Source organism: Athene cunicularia (genome assembly GCF_003259725.1).
Source record: "Athene cunicularia isolate RWA chromosome 7 unlocalized genomic scaffold, athCun1 chr7_part1, whole genome shotgun sequence".
Lineage (NCBI taxonomy): Eukaryota > Metazoa > Chordata > Aves > Strigiformes > Strigidae > Athene > Athene cunicularia.
The window spans coordinates 6,919,904-6,939,858 of record NW_020799107.1 but is presented as its reverse complement, the minus strand read 5'-3'; the positions used below and the strand labels follow the sequence as shown (position 1 = coordinate 6,939,858).

Below are 19,955 nucleotides of genomic sequence, written 5' to 3'. Positions count from 1 at the left end.
GCCAAACACATCTATTAAGCCACAATAGCTCAGTTACTGTTACCTTGATGCTCAACAACCGTGTACCAGTCCTCGAGAAACTCCAGTGATCAGCAGACACATTGCAAAACTCCAATCTGCCTTTCAAAGTCTTCATCACTTTGCAAGCTGTCAGAATTCTTGTCATCTTGAAAGTTGCTGATGGGTAAACTAAAGTTTAAAGAAAACAAGACAAAACAAAAATCTGCTTGTATGTATTTCTTCAAGATTTAGTGCAGACAATATGCTCTTGCAGATCACAGGGGAAGAGAACAGAGGCACAGCAGGTGTGCTGGACTGACTGTACAGCGCTGCCCTACACCTCCCCATTTATTCTACCATTAGAAGTCTCTGGTGCAGCCCCACCTCCTTCTGCCCCTCCTCGGAGGGGAGCTTGCCTAGACACCCTTGCAACACTTTTCTTTAGGTTGGTCTCTGAGCACTGTTGTAAGGGTTGCATCACAGGCCAGGCCCTAGCTCTGCCTGCTGGAAGACCCCAAAATCTGCTAGAAAAATCACACCCACAGCAATGAAGACAGTCCTCACGCTCTGAAACAACCCTTTTACATTTCAGTAAGAGACAAGGAACCACCTGTTCTCCTAACAGCATGTGGTCTAGGCAAATTAAGAGATCTGTTCACAGTGTGCTATTGAGTGCTCTCAAATGTGTGAGCTGGGGCCCACATGCTAGATAGTGGAACACCCTGGGACTGCCATAAGCACACTTGTATTAAAAGAAGTAAAGCAGGAAGACCAAATTCTAGGGAAAGCCATTGCCTTTTCATTCTGTGTTTGAAGAGTCACCAGAAGCCCTAGCACTGGTCCCAAGGTGCAGCTCCTCCTCAAATAGATGAAAAGGACATCACCAGGAAAAATAAATGGCTGCAAATAGAAAAGCATCTTTTGGTAAAATGTCAATGGACAACAGCTAAAATAAGGTGAAATATTGCATATTCTATCTCCTAACTGACTACAGACCTTTATGACTATCACATATTTCCTATAACTCTACACTATAGTCTTCAGAAAGAATAATCTTCCTCATTAGCCAGACATGAAAATGTCTAACAAAGACAAAAGCTGTGGGAGATGTATGCACATTATTATTCTTCAAGAACTAAAATGGTGAGGCATCATTTGAAACCCAGGTGAGCAAAGCTTCAATTAGCTCAGAGCAAGGAAAGAAAAAAAAAAAAAAAAAAGAGATAGAGATCTTTGTTTTTTACAGCTGAACACATACTACTGTAAAGGATATAGGTGACCTTTTCTAATCACTGACAGTAATAATCAGGACTTTCTTCTATACAGTGGTTTGAAATGAATCTTAATTGGCATCAGTATCACATAAAAATATTTCCTGCACAGCTCATTACAGGACCAGGTTGAATCATCATGCACATAACAAAAGACAGAGAAGAGATGGCAGTGGGCTCGGTACCCTCTGTGATGTGGACAGCTTATTGGAGACTTGGATGAGAAACACATGGGAAAGGCCTGAATCCAGATGATTGAAAGAGACAGACTGGGTGTAGAGGAGCTCAATGCTTTAACGTGAGTTTTACGAGTGTGCAGAGTCAGGAGAACCAAACCAACAATGCTCCCTTGTAACCTGAGTGTGGTTTAGGAAACACATATCCATTCTTCCTACAAGAAGATATCTGACAATCATTCTGATTCATAGAAGGAGCTCGAGACATGGATTTCACTTCTTGAAAACAAATAGGAAAAAAAAAAAAAAAAAGGTACAGGGAACTGGGAAGTGCCTTTGTTAGCTACTCCTCCTTTTGCTTGGCTGTAGCCTGCAGTGATCCAGGTTGGAGATACACACAGAAGAGGACATGTACAGAAAGCAAAGACACGCTTGTAAGTGAATGGACTGCAAAGACCTATACCTGGTACTAGAAAGGTCACCTTAGCATACAAACACATGGGCACTCACACACGCAGTTCAGAAGCCAGCTTTCTTCCAAAGTTACATTTCACATTATGTTAAATCTACACTGCCACAACTGTCATACACAGCATTTGGAAGGTTACAATCACTACCCCCTTTGTTATGGCTACACTGAAGGGCAAATTCTGAACTCCATTTTACGCTCTACCAGCATCAGGAAGTTACTTTGAGCCCTGGGTATACACAAGTTTGAACCAGAACCAATCCATGCTGGCAGTTTCAGCATCCTAACTGCTAGTTCCTAACTATCCGCTTCCCCCACAAATTTCATGGCTGCACAATGAGACAGATGGATCCAGCTGAAAACTAACCCTTTCATTTCACCACAAGGCCATTCACAAACACAGCAGGTCAGGAGTGAGCAGAAAAAGGACCATGGCTTTTGGCAGAGCTGCATCTTTTGTCAGGTGAAAATAGCTACATAACCACATCATGAACCAGATTCCGTTTGTCAGGGATCTGCAGTACGTACACAGATCTAATGTGGCAGCTGTATATTAAGGATGAAATGCTATATGGAAGAACAACAGGCAAAAAACTACTTTCCTTCATTACCTCCACAGCAAGGATGCCCCACTGACTACTACTATAGATTTGACTCTGCCATCTTCCCTTTTTTTCATCCATTTTTTATTATCAAAATTGATTAAGTCCATCTCAGACCATCTGAGATTACAAAGATTATCCCTTCAGCAAAAGAAACACCTTCCTTTCAAAGCCTCCACCATGATGAGGAACTTCCCCTGCCAAAACCAGAAAAAAAATATCCAAGCTATTTGTCTCACTGCCAACATGCTAAAAAGAAGTGATGGACTGTTGACTTTTTAAAGCCAGAAAATATATCAGGTATTCCTGAGAAAAGCCTCAGTTCAGAAAAACCTGTCAACATCCAAACAAGCCTTCTGTGGTTTAGGCAGTTTTTAAGTATGTGTTTTGCTTAACATAAAGACCAGAAGAGACAGAATCACTAAGAACCAGAGAATCAGTAAGGAAAAGAAAACAGCCATAGAAGAGTGGAAAAAGGAGAGCAGAGACCAATGGGTTTATGGAGATGCAACCTGAGCTCAAAACTTGCCTGCCAGTACATGACTTGCAATCCTATTGTCCCTTCAGGAAAGAAAGTTTGGGCAAGGCCTCTGGAGGAAGGACACATATCAGAGAAATCAGCAACGTGAAGCCACGAAGGCAGAAGATTCACTCAGACAAGAACAGTTCAAATACTAGGAGGGAAGGGCAGAAGTACTCACAACTTCGGCTTCCTTAACATGGTCTTGACTTGGGATAGCTGTTTCGAGAAAGGCAGTTCGCCTTTTATTTCTAATCCATTTATATACTATGTCATACACAGATAGAGAGTAGGACAAGGAGACCAAAGTGCTCATTAAAACAAGGAGCTTTTTCTTACTGTTTACAAGCGAAAAACATCAGAAATTAAATTCATCTCACAGTCCCACTGTACCATAAAAGTCAAACAAAATCAGTGGTCTGTGGCTTTGTGAATATCTTGGCCCTGGGGATTTAAAGAAAGCTAAGTGCCTACATTTTCAGAGGTTTAAAATAAACTGCTGGATTTTCAGAAGAGAAGTGCTCAGAAAACTTGAGGCCCTACTTAGGTGCCCCAAGACTGGCACTCCACCATGGAAGCTCCAAAAACCGCTCCTCACAGCTGGGAAGCTCTGCTATAAGCAACATAGCTATGCAGGATTTTTCATTTTCAAGTTCTCTGTAAAAAGCACCAGATAGTTCCCTTCTTACTTGAAAGACAAGAGATCAGGGCCAATTTGTGGGCACATTAGTGCAGATTCATGTCAGTGCAAGTCCCAGGTAACTGCCTCCAGTTCAGCAGAGCTCCAGTGGCATAGTCTCCCCTGGATTGGGATCAGCGTAACAAGTAGCCCACGGAAATTGCTTGGACTCTCCTACTTGTAGCTGAGATGAGAGAGGAATTTTTTACCCCAAGTGTCTTTCAGATGCTTTTGGAAATCTTTCCTGCCATCTGTCAGGTTGTGTCTGATTTCTGACCACCTGTCTTGCCCCAGCTAAAACACATTTCAAAAATACTGAGTGGAAAAGCAGACTAGTTGAAGGTGCCAGCAAAAGAGAAATTCTCTGCTGCCACATGAAATGAGACAAAAGCTCTTCTCCATCCCTACAGCTAGCAGAAAAGCCCTCAGTGTGATTTGGAAACCCTGTCTTCTATTTCAAAGCAAGCTCCACTTCCTTCCCAAGGAACTTACAGGAAGTTTTGAAAGTGCCTGAAAAATATTAAGGTTTGCCATTTGTTTTCTAATCAGGTGTTAGTTTACCAAGCAAGATCACTGCAGTGGATACAAGAGTACATTTGAACTAGATAACAATTTTTGTTCACAGCATACTGCTAACAACTCTATCAAGCCCTGTTACCTCAGAGACCATAACCTTTTTTGCAGTATGCAGGGGGGGGAATTAACTGAAGTTATCTTGTTCACATGCAAATGAACTAACAGCATCCAGGCACCTCCATCACCTGATCCTCTTGGATTGCTGCAGGAAAGAAAGCAAGCTCAGTTACACTTTCAGTTCTGCTGCTCTGAGCCAATCTCAGATCCAATGAAGCAGTATTTAGAAAACACGGTAATTGTGATGCAAAGTGCGACAAGCAACGAATTTCAAAACTAAGGCTGATCTTCACCTGAGTATATGGAGAGAAACTGGAAGGAATAAGAATCAAGTGCAAGCCTTACCCCTCGGCTCTCCTGAAATCTGTTATGTAAGCCACAGCCAGAATGTAGGTTTTTTCCACGTAGTTTGTTCTATTTTAGAGGACATCTGGGGAAAAAGGTATTTTAAATTTTAATGGGAGAGGTTCATAGCAGATCAAAATACCATCTTCAGATTCAGATGCTGCATTTTGATTCACCCTTACCAATTCACATGACTGTGACAGGAATGATTGACTATGAACTCAGATTATTTACTTTTTTAGATGGAAACAATTCCAAGTGACAAGGCAAGAAGAACAGTAACTAAAACTGGACTGCTCCCAGCTGCCCACTGCATCCTTAGAGGTGTGCTCTTGCTTGCAACTTGTTTTCCATCCAACTCTGCCTTCCTGAGATGCAAACTGCCCAGCCCTCTCCAGTCCCTAGCTCTTTCTACCCCCAAGACCTGACTTTTTGCTCTCTGCTTCCTTCTACGGTTTCTCTGCATGAGTAACATTCTCCCAGCTCCTTGATGTGACTCTCCTGCCCACCACACTCACGGATCTTGAAAGCTGCTTTCCCCTTGAGTGTGCTTCAGAGGGAAAAAGTCACCCTCTCTGTCTGCAGAAGTTCAGTTTCCCCTAGAAGTACTCGCTTACAGGAACACAACAAAAAGTAACAATGAACAAATCAATTGTTGCATCATTTTTTAAATTTTTTGTTTATTATTTTTTGCCCGTGTAGCAGTGGCAGGCACTTCTCTTGCAATTCCTCAAAATCTCTGTGATCCACCTTATTTGTCAACCAGTAACACATCAGCCTGACAGGGCTGCTGATGTCTTACTACAAATAGGACTGTGGCCTTCACCAGGAACTATTCTCTGAAGTCATGCATGATTTTGTAAGCATGGCAGCATTCAACTATCAGATTTTAAATTCACAGTTTCACCCACCAGATTAAAATGTATCAGGGCAGAATACTCTGCACTCATTCACAACTCCACACCTTTGTTTCTTTATGTTGAACATTTTATTTTGCAGAGAGTCTCAGAAAATCTCCTCTTATTGGTTCCTACTGTCACTGAGAAAGGCCTTCCTGCTGAAGAAAAACAGCTACTGAATAACACGGTTGAGTAAAAAAATTGTTAGGGAGAATATCTCAAAAAAGTTCATATCAGATCAGTTACACAATCAGATGTTTAAATTTTTGGGTCCTTTTTGTATCTTTGCACTCATTTATTTTTTTCATCCTCTGTATCTACTAGCCAAAGACTCAGCTAAATATGGAGAGAATACAAGGGCAGTTTTATCTGCTTCCGAAGACAAAGATGTAAAAATTTTATTGATAGCTGTAATTGGATTGTAGAAGTCAGCCTGAAAAGCAGAATTAATTCTTGTCTTTCCACCCTTTTTCAACTGTTTTCACACACTTTTCTACTTGATTCTTCTTCCTGCAAGGACAGATTCTGACTGCCCTCCCTGCTAACTAGCACCTTGCACTAGAAAGGGCAAGAATCCTACCAAACTATAACTATTTCTTGCAGAAGGCGATAATCAATATGAAAACCAGTACAAAACCTGTTTTAACAGCACAACAAAATCTTATTCCTAACCCCGCAGTCCTCGCTCACAGAAAACATGCATGTGTGGGTGAAGGAGAACTCACACAGATCTGAGCCTTGAGCCAACAGAAATTAATGGAAAACACAGTGTTCAAGTGTTCTTTGAATAAGATGTGCAAATCTCAGGTTGGTGAGGGCTATGAAAAACAGTGCAAAATTCAGCCTGTTCTCCTCATGGGTCTTTGGTTCATGAAAGCCCAGTCTGAAGAAAACATGGATACATTCATACTTTTGGATGGAAAACACAATAATTATAACTTGAAAGATCTTCCTAATTCCACTTGAATGTCACTTTTTGTTTGGGAGTCCAAACGAACAAAAAAGTATAAATAAATGTTTTAAACAGAGACGCTCAAAATCTGATTTTATGCAATACTGCAAGTAGTTATATGAACTACTGCAGATTTTTTTTTATTTAGAGAAATATATTTTTTCTCTTTTAAATTTAAATTTTCCTTCTGGATTTTTGTTTTCAGAACACAAACCAGAAAGCAAATTTCAGTTTTAAAAAATAAATAAAGGCTTTGATTTTGGTATTTTAATTGAAATATCAAAAAGCATCAGAATCAAACTGAGATGCGGTTTCACTTTTCTTCAAAAATACCAGTTCAGTCTAGCTGACAGCTAATAGTAATTTAGTTCTGCAAGGTGTGGAAACAGACCCTCATGTCCAAGTCAGAGTTTTATAAAATGAAGGAAACATGCCTCAAAACAACCAAAGTATCCAGGGGTGGTAGCAAATACCAAAGGGATTCAGGATACAAAAATGTTAACAAAACATCAACAGGTCCTGTGACAGTTTCAGTTAACATCTTACACGATAGTTTTAAAAGCTAAGAAAGACTTTTCATTTTATAAAAGGAAAAAATACTATAACAAAATAATTGAAAAATCTCAAACCAAGACGACAGCTTTTAAAAAAAAAAAAAAAAAAAAAAAAAAAAACTGAATTGCCTACCTTGGTACCTCCCTTCTACAAATTTTGTATATAAGCAATAATCAAGACAGTCTTTTGACCGGTAATGTTTATGTAATTCTTAATATCACGACTGTTATATACCTATTCCCAGGTTAGAGAAAATCCATTTTCAAGGAGATTAAACTTTTCTGTAAGGCTTGAGCAGCCCAGTGTACACTCATCTGTTGTCTGGGATATGGAGCCCATGCTTCACCGAAACTTGACAAAGATAAGGCTCTTATCTTCAGCAAGAGAAAAAGATTCAACGTCTTGAAAATGGGTCAAATTCCATTGCCACTGGGATTAGCAGCTCCTCAGATCAGCTGACTTGGAAGAAATAAGAGAAAACCCTTGCAGTATCTGAAAGAGACTGACATTATTCCAAAAGGCCAATTTCAGAAAACCCTTAGTTAGCTAAAACTGAGTACTGCCAGCAAAGCGCTGCCCAAGGGGTAATAATGACTATACAAAGTGCAGTTTGCTCCCAGCGCCACAACTGAGCACCACACCTCAGATACAACTCTTATTTTCATGTTGATGCAACCCAGGGAGACTGGCCCCAGGAGTGTAAGCACTACTGGATAGGAGTTTGCAGTGTCTGACTTCATTCCAGACCTGAACTCTATTTACTGGAAGACGTTTAAAGACAGCAAGATTTCTTATTCCCTGGCATTTTCTAAAAAGACATTTTTACAAATGGGGTCCAGGATTAGGAGTCATCCCTTTTCCCTTGTGGTTCCAGAGGCTCATACATTCCACTGGCTTGTTCCCATGGATCACTAAAAAGGCCAAACTGGCTTTATGAAATAAGAACAAACGAAAAGGGCTACACAAACACTGTCTCCCCTGTGCTACACATTCTTTACACAGTTTAAAAATAACACGACCTTACAATGCAAGATTAGCTACATTTGCTCAAGATTCATGTTATGTTTTCTTCCTTCTGTGGCAGTCCTATCGTGGTGAATATTTGATAGGTTATCATACCCCAGTGTGTTTGTTGTAGCAAAAGAAAACAAAATTGACTTGCCCTTGATTAGACTATAAATAAATAGGCTTTTATCTAGAATGAAGGCTACAAGAAAAACTGTCCCCGAGCTGCTAAATTTATGCATATAGAATTGTGTATGTGCATCCACACAAGAGCATACCATGTTCACTGGACAGTTTTGTCATTTTTCTTTAACCTGACAGCCTTTTTTCCCCAGTAAAATATATCTTCACTGAAATCAAAACTTCTATGACCAAATTCATTTCATGTACATTTTGAAGTGGGACAGATCATTTGGTCCAACCTTCTTGGTGGATATCTACAGAGGATCTTGGCCAGGCCCATCACACACCACCCTGTGGTCTGTGATCTCAGATCTATGACTAGGGAGACCTAGAAGGGAGGTAAGGAATTGAGGAGAGAGAGGAAGCATCCATCAGAAGAGATAAGCACCAGATCTGAAGAGCATGTTAGAGACATATATATTTCCTAGAACAGCAAGTCCTTGCAGGTAGACACTCTGAAATATTCACAGTAACTGCCACTAGTAGGACAGCTACCTATTCTCTGGACTACAAAAAAACCCAAATAAAACAGGATCACTGTTCACCACATTACTGGGTCACACCTAAAGCTAGGCTTATTCTGAGGAAAAAAGCAGCTCTACAGAAATGGTGGAACACATGACGAGTCCCAGTTATAGGCTTACGGGCTAGTACTTCAGTATTTCGGTAAAGCATCATCTCCCAGCCTTATTCAACCAAACTTGTCCTGAGCAAGATATACTCAACTAATAATATGCTCTAACATTTCTTTTACTACAACAGATGTCATACCCAGTGACAGGACATGTGGGAATGGCTCAAAGCTGCAACAGGGGAAGTTCAGACTTGACATTAGGCAGCATTTCTTTACCAAGAGGGTGGTCAAACACTGGAACAGGCTTCCTAGGCAGGTGGTCAATGTCTCAACCCTGTCAGTGTTTAAAAGGCATTTGGACAACTCCCTTAACATGCTTTACCTTTTTGTCAGCCCTGAAGTGGTCATGAAGTTGGATGAGATGATCATTCTAGGTCCCTTCCAAATATATGAGAAAATACAGATAGTTTTCTAAAGAAAGTTTCTTCCCTAACTTCAAAAGAATAAAAGTGAATTAATCTTTCCTTTGGTATAAATGTATTTACTCTTTGAAAAGCAAATACACAATTCTCTTCAGCCTAGTTTCTTACCCTTTAGCACCAGCCTGTGCAGTGCTAGATGTTCCTGGTTTTGGTGGGAGGGGGAGTTGACATTTTGTAAGAGTTACTTAACATGGCCTTGGCCTCTCACCATATATACAGCATCCCTGATCAATCAGCATTTTCCTTGTTGCTTCATGCCTGTGATCCAGATTGGAAGGATTTGCAAAATTTGTTTGTCTTTTTTCTTGTCCTCACTCCTACCTTTTTTTTTTTACTTCCTGTGGTTACCCCTGGGGGGAAAAAAAAAAAAAAAAACAAACAAAAAACCCCCACAACTTTGGCTATTGTACACTGGGCTATGCACTGAAGCATCTGCTTTAACTTACAGATAGATATGCATTAGGCAGATACACGCCTGAGGATGGAGACCTCTCTTTAAATAGCACAACAAATGATTGCTGTATGGAACTGTAATGTCATTTCGATGGGAAGGGCGAGAAAGGACATGACTTTGACTGGAAAACATTTTTAGGGCAGGAGAGCAAAGAGGTTTGAAGAAATAATTGATGCTGTCAGGTAAGTGTTTAGGACTTTAACCCCAGAACTCCAACACTGTCTATTCAGCTAGTATTTTTATAATAGCAAGGAAACTTTATGAGTGAGTTAATTATAAGACTGTATCACACTCCATGGGGATGAGAGACACTCAATATAAGTTTTATATCCAGCAATACGTACTGCTGTACTTCAACAAATACATCCCTTTACACTAGCATTTTCCTTAGTAAAACCCCCAGAAAAAGGCTCCTCCCCACAAAGACTGGCTGGTTTAAAGAGAATCTATACTTTTGAGCAGGGGCTTTTGTTGCTCACCTTAAAAGAGGCCACACAACCCTGGCAGACATGTGAGTGGGACTGGTGCTGGAGGCTTTGGGTGCAGTTAGTCTGCCTCTTTCCTGAAAGCATTCTGTTCTGTAATGCCCCTGGCCTGTCATTCATTTCACTCTGACACCTACCCATGTTCATCAGGGCTTAAATTAAACACCCAATGGGAAGAAGTCACTATATATCCAAAGGCAGCAGGGTCCTAATTCTTTGTTCATTTGCAGAAGACAGGATCTCCAATACTGAAGCATTTTGCGTTATTCAGCTTCAGGAAAGACAAAGCAGATGATCACTGAGGAAAACTAGGGAGCCCCAGTTCACACTGATAAGGCCAAGGTAACACCAGATGCTTTTCCTTCTCCCTCCAAGCATCCAGACCTTCCCGCCCTGAGAGCACTGTAACTAACCACGGAGCTGGAGGCACCAAAAAGGCCCATCTGGCTAATGCTCCTCCAGCAGCCCTCTGAACTGGCTGGTAATAAGTTCCTTGCACAGCCATAGTTGGGACAGCGTCAACATGATACAGTACTCAGAAAAAAGCAAAACACCCACATCTGTGGCTTTGCTTACCCCCACAAGAGTCAAAGCTCGGGCCTGAATATATCAAACATACTGGGGGTGGTTGTGCCTGCTTCAACTAAGAGCTCTAAACACAGGATTAAATGTTCAGATAATTAACTTCATGAACAGATGTGGTTACAATATTATCAGATTTTAGTAAAATGAGCAATCAGATTGTAAAAGAGAGTAGTACAAAGGTAACTCATTCACTTCCTCGTACTGAATAAAGTAATTCAACTAATTTTTTCATTTTTATCCACTGTCATAAAGAAAACAAAATCATTTATATTCATTTAATTCTACTTCCTGTGGATTCTATCATGCTACAATCCACTGTATCCAAAGCAATCATAAACTACCACACCCAGTGCAGTGAAATTGCACTAACCCAATAAAAATCCATGAGAGCTAAGCAGAACTGTAAAATTTTCATTTTGTTATTCTGATCACAGGGGTCTCAACAACAGCGTGTGCTTTGGAGATCACAGCAAAGATGTGGAGTTGGCTCATATAAGCCACATGGTCAAGAAGAGCTTCAGTTTGTCATTTCTGACTTGAGGGAGGAAATAAGACTTGAAAAATACAGACCCCTCAGAACTGGGAGTACTTAAACAGCAGGTATCCATACAGTGAGACCAAGATCACTGGTTGTCATCATCCATGATAAATTAATATGTTGTCTGTGAAACTTGGGTTCAAACCTAGCTCAGGTTTGTCCAAAGATGGAACAAAAATACAATGAAATTCTGCTTTCTCTGAACAAGTGTGTATTACTGCATCTGCTCCCTGTAACACAAGCTTCTTGCAAGCATAATCTCCATCTCAGACAGCTGTCCAGAAATCAGATGCACCCTTTATTGCACAGGAGTCTTTCAGACTACAGAACACGACCACCAAAGCTTATACATGAAAGATGACTCTTTGAAGCACTAGCATCTGAAGTGTCATAGCATGTCTGGTGCAGAACAAATATGAGTTCTCTAAATCAGACTCATAGGGGTGAAAAAGCTTATCAAGAGACAACTTTGTAAAGGAAGGATTCAGGAGTGCTTCAAGCAATGCAGAAGGGCCACGGGTCACTGGGATCCAACTTGCTGCTCTCTGAGCCTCACACCGTCTCGCTCTGGGCAGCAAGAAGTCACAGAATCATAAAGCACCATTTGAACTAAACACACAACATTCAGCAATGATACAGTGGAAAGAGTATATCAGCTGGTGGGCAGGGTGGATGGAAGTGTTGTTAGCAGCATCATCCACAAGTGAGTGCTTTACACAAGTGATACCTCTTTCCTGTTCGAGTCAGCCAGTCATGCACTCCTGCAATCACATTTAACCTTTCCAAACAACTGAATTCTCTCTCTTCTTCCCTTCTGGCCCTAGCAATCCCCCTGCAGCTGCAGCACACTCAGGAGTGTGCTTTGAAGAATTTGGAAGCTGATTTTGGGCAGCATAGGTCTGATTTCCAGCATCAACAGCAGAAGAAATCCATCTCAACCCATGACTTTGGAAAAGACTCAAACTTTTTATTCTGCTGATTCACATAAAGCTTAAAACCTTTACCCATACAAATTTCTAGCTTTGCCCTAGCCCTCCTCCTCTCCTGACCCTTACCACAACACCTCATCCTGCCAAAATACACTCTTTTCATCAGAGCTCTGACCCTAATACATTTACCTGTGCAATCCAGCAGGTAGAACAGCAGTGCTGGTACACTGTGAGTGCTTCCAGTTTTCTGTTTACCACCATCCTCTCATTATCAGCTTCCTACAACAGATGGACTGTAACTTCATAGGCACAAGAAGATTCAATAACTGGGTGGGAGAAGCAGGAAGGGCTGCTGCTTCAGTAGCGAGAATGCAGAGAAAAAAAAAAAATCCAGATTTTGGAAGAAATACAGACACCTGTGTTTAAGCACCAGCCCAGTATCAGCTATGAATATAGTTGCAGCTAGGGCAATTCAGGCTGCCTTCTGCTGCCAATTCTGCCTTTTTTCCAGGGAAATGGGTTTCATGAGATGCAGCTAAAGCCATGATAAATCTCTGTTTCAAGCTGCTATGTTCCTTCTGCTGGGACAGCACCCATTTTGATAGCATTAGCCACAGCACTCTCTATTAAAGGTCCCTAACAGCATTTTCATCCATCCTCCAGTCAGCTAATATATACTCTCTCCAAATTTGCAAAAGATCATGAGGGGAACTGAGAAGAATCTCATCCTTTCATTGCTTGCATCCCCCTGGAAAAGTCATGATTCAACCCTTTTTAGGCTTCTCCAAAGGGCAAATAAATAATAACTAAAAATCATCCAAGCAAAATAAGGAATGAGAAATTCTCTGTGTTTTGACAGTCATCAGCTTTCAAACTCACCACACTGGAAATGCTGTGATGTTATGAATATTGTTTTCCCACCCTCCACTAAAACAATACATATGGGACATTTCCATAACACTGCTCCAAGGCTGAAGTATATATAGGCACTAAAGCCACATCTGTGTCATTTAGCCTAAGTCTACACTGCCCTTCCCAGGCAAACCTGTGGTTGCTTGCCTGTGTTTGTAATCCATTTGGTAGAAAACAAGCCCAGAATAGAAGCTCAAGAACTTTATGACTTGAACACACCACTGCTGCTGACCAAATGAAGGAATTTCTGGTTTCACACTTGTTTTTTCTCCTGCCTCCCAGACAGGCCTGCCTGCAAGGGCCATATCGATCTATCTTTAGTCACTGAACTCAAAACAACATCAACTAAACTAGTCAAGTAGCACATGATAATCTGCAGAGTGGCAGACATTTTAAGTGCCCAACATCTACACTCCCCTAAATCCCAGAGCCTTCTTTGGGAAGGCTCCCTCCCTGTGTAGCAGGTTTCTTCTTGTTTGCATTGTACACTGTTTTGAAAACTCCTTGAAATGAAAATTAGAAAGTGAGAAACTAGAAATTAGTTAATTGCAGAACAAAATCCTAGAGGAGGAATATCTTCAGTATAACTTGTACACCTATACTTTGAGCAATGAATTTCCTTTCAGTCTGCATCATAAGAGAAATCACAAGAAAGTGAACTCAGATGAAACATTATTCTTGCAAGGTGGGAAGCCATGAGGTTCAGAATGTAGGGAGGAAACTGCCCCTTTGCTTTGAGCAACATATGAGTTTGCAAAATATTTTCAATCCTTCATGGCTAAGCTTTAAAAAGCCCTTCTGGAAATAAAACCATGGCAAAATATATAAAAGACAAGGAGCGCAAGAAACTCTCGGGCACACAGCAAGCTCTGTTGCTGCGTTCCAGGCAGCAACCCATCAAGAGATGTCACTCTCCAGAGAAGAAAGCATAGCACTGTCTCCTGGCACTGCAAGCTTGTGACTGAGTGACAGGCAGCTGTGCTGGCCTTGTGCCAGCCAAGATGAGTCCTCCTCCCAAAGCCTCAGCACAGCAGCTTGCTTGTTTTACAGGAAAAAAAAAAAAAAAAGCAGGCAGAGTTATGGACACATTCAAGGTCTGAAATCTGAAATTGTGTTCTCTAAGGTCAGGTGCACGTCCAGGCCTGCATTTCTGCAATTTTAGTCAGGGGCAGCTCTTTCCCTGGGGACAGTGAAGTCCAGCCTCAGCAGAGCTGTATGAAGGTCACCTGAGAAAAGCCCTGCTGATCTATTTTCTTTTTGTGCTGTGCATAAATCTCAGGGGTGCACACAGCAGCACCAAACCCAGCACCACAGCTGAGGAAGAGCAGCTTCACCTCGCCTGCCTGTTGAGATATCCACCAGCTACAAAGATTCTTTCCCATCATTCCTAGCATGCATATGTTAATGACTGATTAACACTTCCGTCCCTGTTCAGTCATAAAACTGTCAACACAATTACACATGTGTGAGAAAGGACTATCTGACTGCCTCCATCCTCTACATTCAAGGTAATTCCAACCCCAACTTCACTCCAAGAAGCACCCAGCTGCATTCAGGGCATACCAGACACTGGAAGTCTTTGCAAAGAGCCATTCTGAACATCTGAACCATAAGAAAATGAGTCAACAGAAGTTCATGGCTTATTAGCCTTTGCAGTTTTCAACAGGAGACAGAAATCTATAGGAAATGCGGTTGATTAGGTGGCATTACACATTTAAAGGGGGCAGGATTTACAGTAGTTTATTTAGAAGCTGTCTCAGGGCTTTTGTGTACTGACACTGTTAATTACAGCTATTACCAGCACAGGGACTGTGTTAGCTGATGCTAATGAATACCTGTCTCTTGTAGGTGTGTGACTCACTGACTCTACCTGCAGGGGGGAAGAGTGGCTATAAGAGGATCCGTAAGCTACAGGAAGACTAGGATACCAGTTGCAAGGAAACATTTTGGGCTGAAATTGAGCCACAGATTTTATCACAGCCACTCTCCAAGCAGTAGGAGACTGACTATGCACTACTTGCTCTGACTTGCTTTGCATCAGAATGAGAATCTCTCCTTCCTCACCAGATGCCTTCCCTTTTGGATCTGAAGTCTGAAAATGCTGGCCATAGCATTCAGGAAACATACTGATCTCTACCCATTTTTCCCTGAAGGAGAAGCTCAGAAGTACCTCTGCAGAGCCAGTCACCACCTCCCTCTCCAGTGATGGGAAGAGCTACAGAAACACAAGTCATCGAGAAGCCTAGCAAGGGCAGGAGCAGGAATCAAGGTGTGTGATCTTGATGGGGAATCCAGAAGGAGTGATCTTGAAAGAGCTGCAGAGAGCGATGAGTGCTCTGAGAAACAGCAGATGCCTGAAACCTACCAGAATGGCAAACATGGGACCTGACAGCATGTATTTACTGACCGACACAAATCTAGGCAAATCTATTACCATAATGGTGGATGTGGAGGATGAATATAAAGACACTGGCACAGGTACCAAAGCATTGCTGGGTAGGAACAGACCTTGTAATGCTGCCTGGGTGTCCCAATCGCTGATGGTATAGACACTCAAGATTGAAGGTCTTTTAAAAACACCCGTTTCCCAAAAAAACATTTGCACACTCTGAGTAACAGCAGATTCCACTATAAGGAAGGGGTATAAAGTACCTTCATAGGGTACCAAATGAAACAACAGGGTCCTTTCAGTGCCCCTCAGTGTCCTTAGATCACCTGTAAATCTTAATTTTATTTCAGTGTCACCCCAAACTGTTCACATAGCTAAGCGAACAAGCCAGCAGTCATGCTTGTGCACTGCTCATCCTGTGCAGGTGAACACAACGGCAGACAGATGTGGTCACATGGTCAGGGTGAGCAATCAGCCATACCCACATCAAGTTTTCACTGGTGATCACATCCAATCCTCACGCTGAGCTTTAAAGACAGCATTAAGGATGCAAGCGTCCTATGCAGAACTGCTTTAGTAATTACAGCAAAGCAAAATAAATCTGGCTTGATGTCAGCCCCTGTCCAGGGACCAACACGTATCAAAGTCTCCACAAAGTCTCAACAAACCCTACCGTCTTCCAGATGACCTCACCACCAAAACAGTGTGCTTCACCCTCTCCCAGCAGTTAAGTTTCCTGTCAGGTTGTCTTTGCTCCTGCCCATACATAGCCCTTACTGATCTCTTCTCAATCAGGTCTGCTCTCCAACCCCTCTCTTTCATTTGCTAAGAAAGGATGGATTCCCGTTGCATTTGGGGGTCGATATTTTATGGTCCATGAAGAGGAAAAAATGGCAAATTGTCACAGGGGTTTGCCACGTGCTTTTCTCCAAAGAGTTCTGGCCTGATGCGCAGAACCCCAGATCTCTGCTCATTACTCACAACCAACAGAAAACAGCCACAGCCCGCAGAGAGCCAGGCAGAGCTCCTTCCCCCGTGTGCCACAGAGCCCGGCTCCTCCAGTTTCCTGCTTGTGCAACAGGGGCATCTAGTGTTGGAGCCCCAAAAGAGCAGGGTAAAGCCACAGCAGTGCAAGTCGCAGCTACACTGCAATTTGGGTTATGTTGGTAGCTCAAGTGGCATGCGGCTGCTGCCGACACGGAGACAGCTCATTACAAAACTGTTAGGCTATGTACAGTTCTACCCAGGCTAATATGTCATAAAGCAAAATATAAATACACATCATTGGGCACGCTGGCTCAGACAAAATTCTCCAGTACCACCTCTCATGGCTGGTGCTCAGGCAGTATGCTAGCAAACACATGCAGCAACATCCCCCAGTGCAGTCTTGTAACTCCCAGAAGTCGGTGGCTCAGGCACCTCCCACGCACAAGGACAGGGGTGTCTTTTCACTTGACAACCTGTCACAGCTTAACTATAGGAATAATCTCCTTCACCTTTGAATGCTGCTCCAGTCATTTCAGTTCATGTCTGCTCTCTTTCAAAGCCAATGTGTCACCTTCCCCGTTCTCAATTTGTGACACTGTTCAAGACTTTACAGACATCTACTACCCTCTTTAGATGTCTCTTCTCCAGACCGAGTAGTCCTAGCCTAGCTACTTAGTCCTTGCACAAAAGCTATTCCACACAGTTGATGAGCTTTTTTTTTTTTTTTTCTTGATTAGTTCTATGACTTGTACTTCTCCTAGTTCTGCTATCCTGCTTCAGATGAGATCACAACTAAACACAGTATCCGAGATGCGGGTAAGCTACAGACATACACAATAGCATTCTTAGTTTTGTGCCCTTTTCCCTTCCTAGTAACAATTGACTTTCTTTTACCTGCTAGTGAGCAGCAAGCTGGTGCTTTCACAGAACCACCTACTATATCTCCGAGTTCTGAACAGGAATCGCTAGCTCAGAGCCACCACTGTATATGTATATAGAGTCAGGACTAGTTTTCACTGAATACTTAGCTTAACATCTGGCCACAAGAAATGCAGGCAGGAGGATATAGGTGAGATGTGCCCCAGATACGCTATCGATATAATCAGCTAGCTTAGTTCAGCTTGTGAGCAATACTCAGGCTTTGATCTCTTCATAGAAGCAGCTAAAAGAAAAACAATCAATGCCATCTGCAATCATGCTTACTGCAGATTGGAAAAAAGAATCCAATAAAATGAGACATTTTTTCCCTCTTTTGGATACCCTTCTAAAAAGAAAAATTTTACTGTCGTAACGCCAAGATATAACGCTCGCTTTACCATCCACAAAAACAAGCCTACTTAGCTTCAGAATAGCACCAAGATCTTCAATCTCTTAATATAGGTTTGAGTTTTTACCAAGATCACACACAGTGAGACATGGCTCTGATATTAAAGAATACCAAAGTTTCTAGAATTATCATTCTTTTATACATAGCATTACAGCTGAAATAACATCCAAAATTCAAAATCATTATTTTAAAAGAGGAAAAGGACATCTTTGATCTTTCATATGGTTTAGGACACTTTGGACATCAATCCTAAATACGTTTATCTTTAGCCATGCTGCTGCTGAATAATGTGTAAGAGAGGGTAATAAATACAGCTGGGAAGCTTCTCACTTTTACTCTGTATTGTCTGAAGCTTGAACACAAAGAAGCCAACACAAGAAAGAAACAAAACAAAACAGAGATGGGGACATAAATGCCACAACTTGGATCACATCTCTTATCTGTCCACAAAACTTTGTATTGCAGTAGTTCTGTGAACACACAGAGACATCCCTGGGGCTATTTTTCAGCAGGTGAAACCTCTCCCACCACCCAGGTGCTTCGCCTGTACCGTCTTCCAGGACGCTCTCACACACAGTGAGGATGACCATGGTCTGCAGAGCACTTCCACACACAGCCTCGCAAATCCCCTTTTCTATCTGACAAGGCTGTGAAGGACACCTTATCCTTGCTCACTGCACTCCCTCTCATACAACATGCAGGCACAAAGGCAGAACAAGCAACCCTCACATTTATTATTATGGGATTACCATGCCAAGCCCATCTGGTCCACAGCATGGAGGCCACTGTCTGAGGTTGATCCAACCCTGAGAGGAGGCTATGGAGAGGGGTAGATGCCAAACCACCATTTTGGAAAAGCCACTTGCAAATCCACATGTACACTGCCCAATTTGGGCACCTGCTGACAGGAGATTAGCAGTAGGTGAGATTACAGAATTGACAGATGACCACAGCCAGTGATGGACGGTGACCCCAGGAGAAGGCATCTTCTCTCAGGTAGGAGGTGTTTCAGTAAATCCTCAAGCAGGACACCAAGTAGTCTGTAGGCAGGTGTAACATCTGGCAGAGATTTGGGATTCACATCCTCACTGGAATGAGGAGGTAGCAGACACACAGGCATCCTGAGGGAGGTCTGTGAAGCATCAGTTTTATACATGTAACTACAGGACCCACAGACATTCTACCAGTCCAGTAGGGACCACTAACAGCCAGGATCCTTATGCTGCTAAAATTTGATAAGGATTTGTCTTTTAGACAATGCTGTGGAACAGAAAATATTACACATTGTTTTTTTCTCACAGGTAGAAAGATTTTGGGATGTCTTTGAAACCACTGATTGCAAGTCACTTCAGAAACAATTTTCTAGGGCTGTGATGGGACTGCCAGGAAGGCTACTGGAGCCTGTATTCTCACCATTTTATCTGTCTAGTCTGATAGCTTCTTCCACACAAAATTTGTCTGTAGATATGTTCTGAACAGATTTGATTTAATTGCTTTTTTTCCAGTGAAGCCAGCATGACCCTTTTCAGACAAACTAAACAAACAGATTCAGAAAACAGCACAGGGACAACTTAGTCTAATGAATGCTAGCTACCCTGTAGCCAAAGGTACACTGTACATGGCTGGCTGCACAGGGGCACACCGCCACGGGATGACTGCAGGGAGACCCCTGACACCAGGGCAGCACCGCTACATGGCATTGGGGATAAAAGCACTGCTCAGACCTACAAGCCGTGGTGTCCTACCCTACATTCATGAGGAAGACGTGGCTCAGCCAGCGCAGGTGATTTGCAGCAGTTCTGTAGGGGACAGTGAGGAAGCCCCTGTCCCTCATCCATGACCGGCCCCCACCGAGTGAGGAACTACTGCTGCTGGAGGGCAGCAGGACTCAACACGTGCTCCTCAGGCTGACCCTCTGCCACCACCTGCCCCCATCCAACACCACAGCCATGGGGCCGACCACGTGGTGCCCACCCCCCACAAGCCGTCAAAACCCCCAGGGCC

The 19,955-nt window shown here is 42.4% G+C and overlaps 2 protein-coding genes across 2 annotated transcripts in view; one reads left to right on the top strand and one right to left on the bottom strand.

Annotated features, from left to right (window-relative positions):
• CPS1 (carbamoyl-phosphate synthase 1) overlaps positions 1-166 on the bottom strand; it is a 96,356-nt gene extending 96,190 nt beyond the window's left edge. The window contains exon 1 of the mRNA XM_026852190.1: positions 44-166. Within this exon, the coding sequence (XP_026707991.1) occupies positions 44-166 (123 nt within the window). The remainder of the gene's footprint in view (positions 1-43) is intronic.
• Positions 167-17,434: 17,268 nt separating this feature from the next.
• LANCL1 (LanC like 1) overlaps positions 17,435-19,955 on the top strand; it is a 22,077-nt gene continuing 19,556 nt past the window's right edge. Inside the window, exon 1 of the mRNA XM_026852410.1 lies at positions 17,435-17,440. Within this exon, the coding sequence (XP_026708211.1) occupies positions 17,435-17,440 (6 nt within the window). The remainder of the gene's footprint in view (positions 17,441-19,955) is intronic.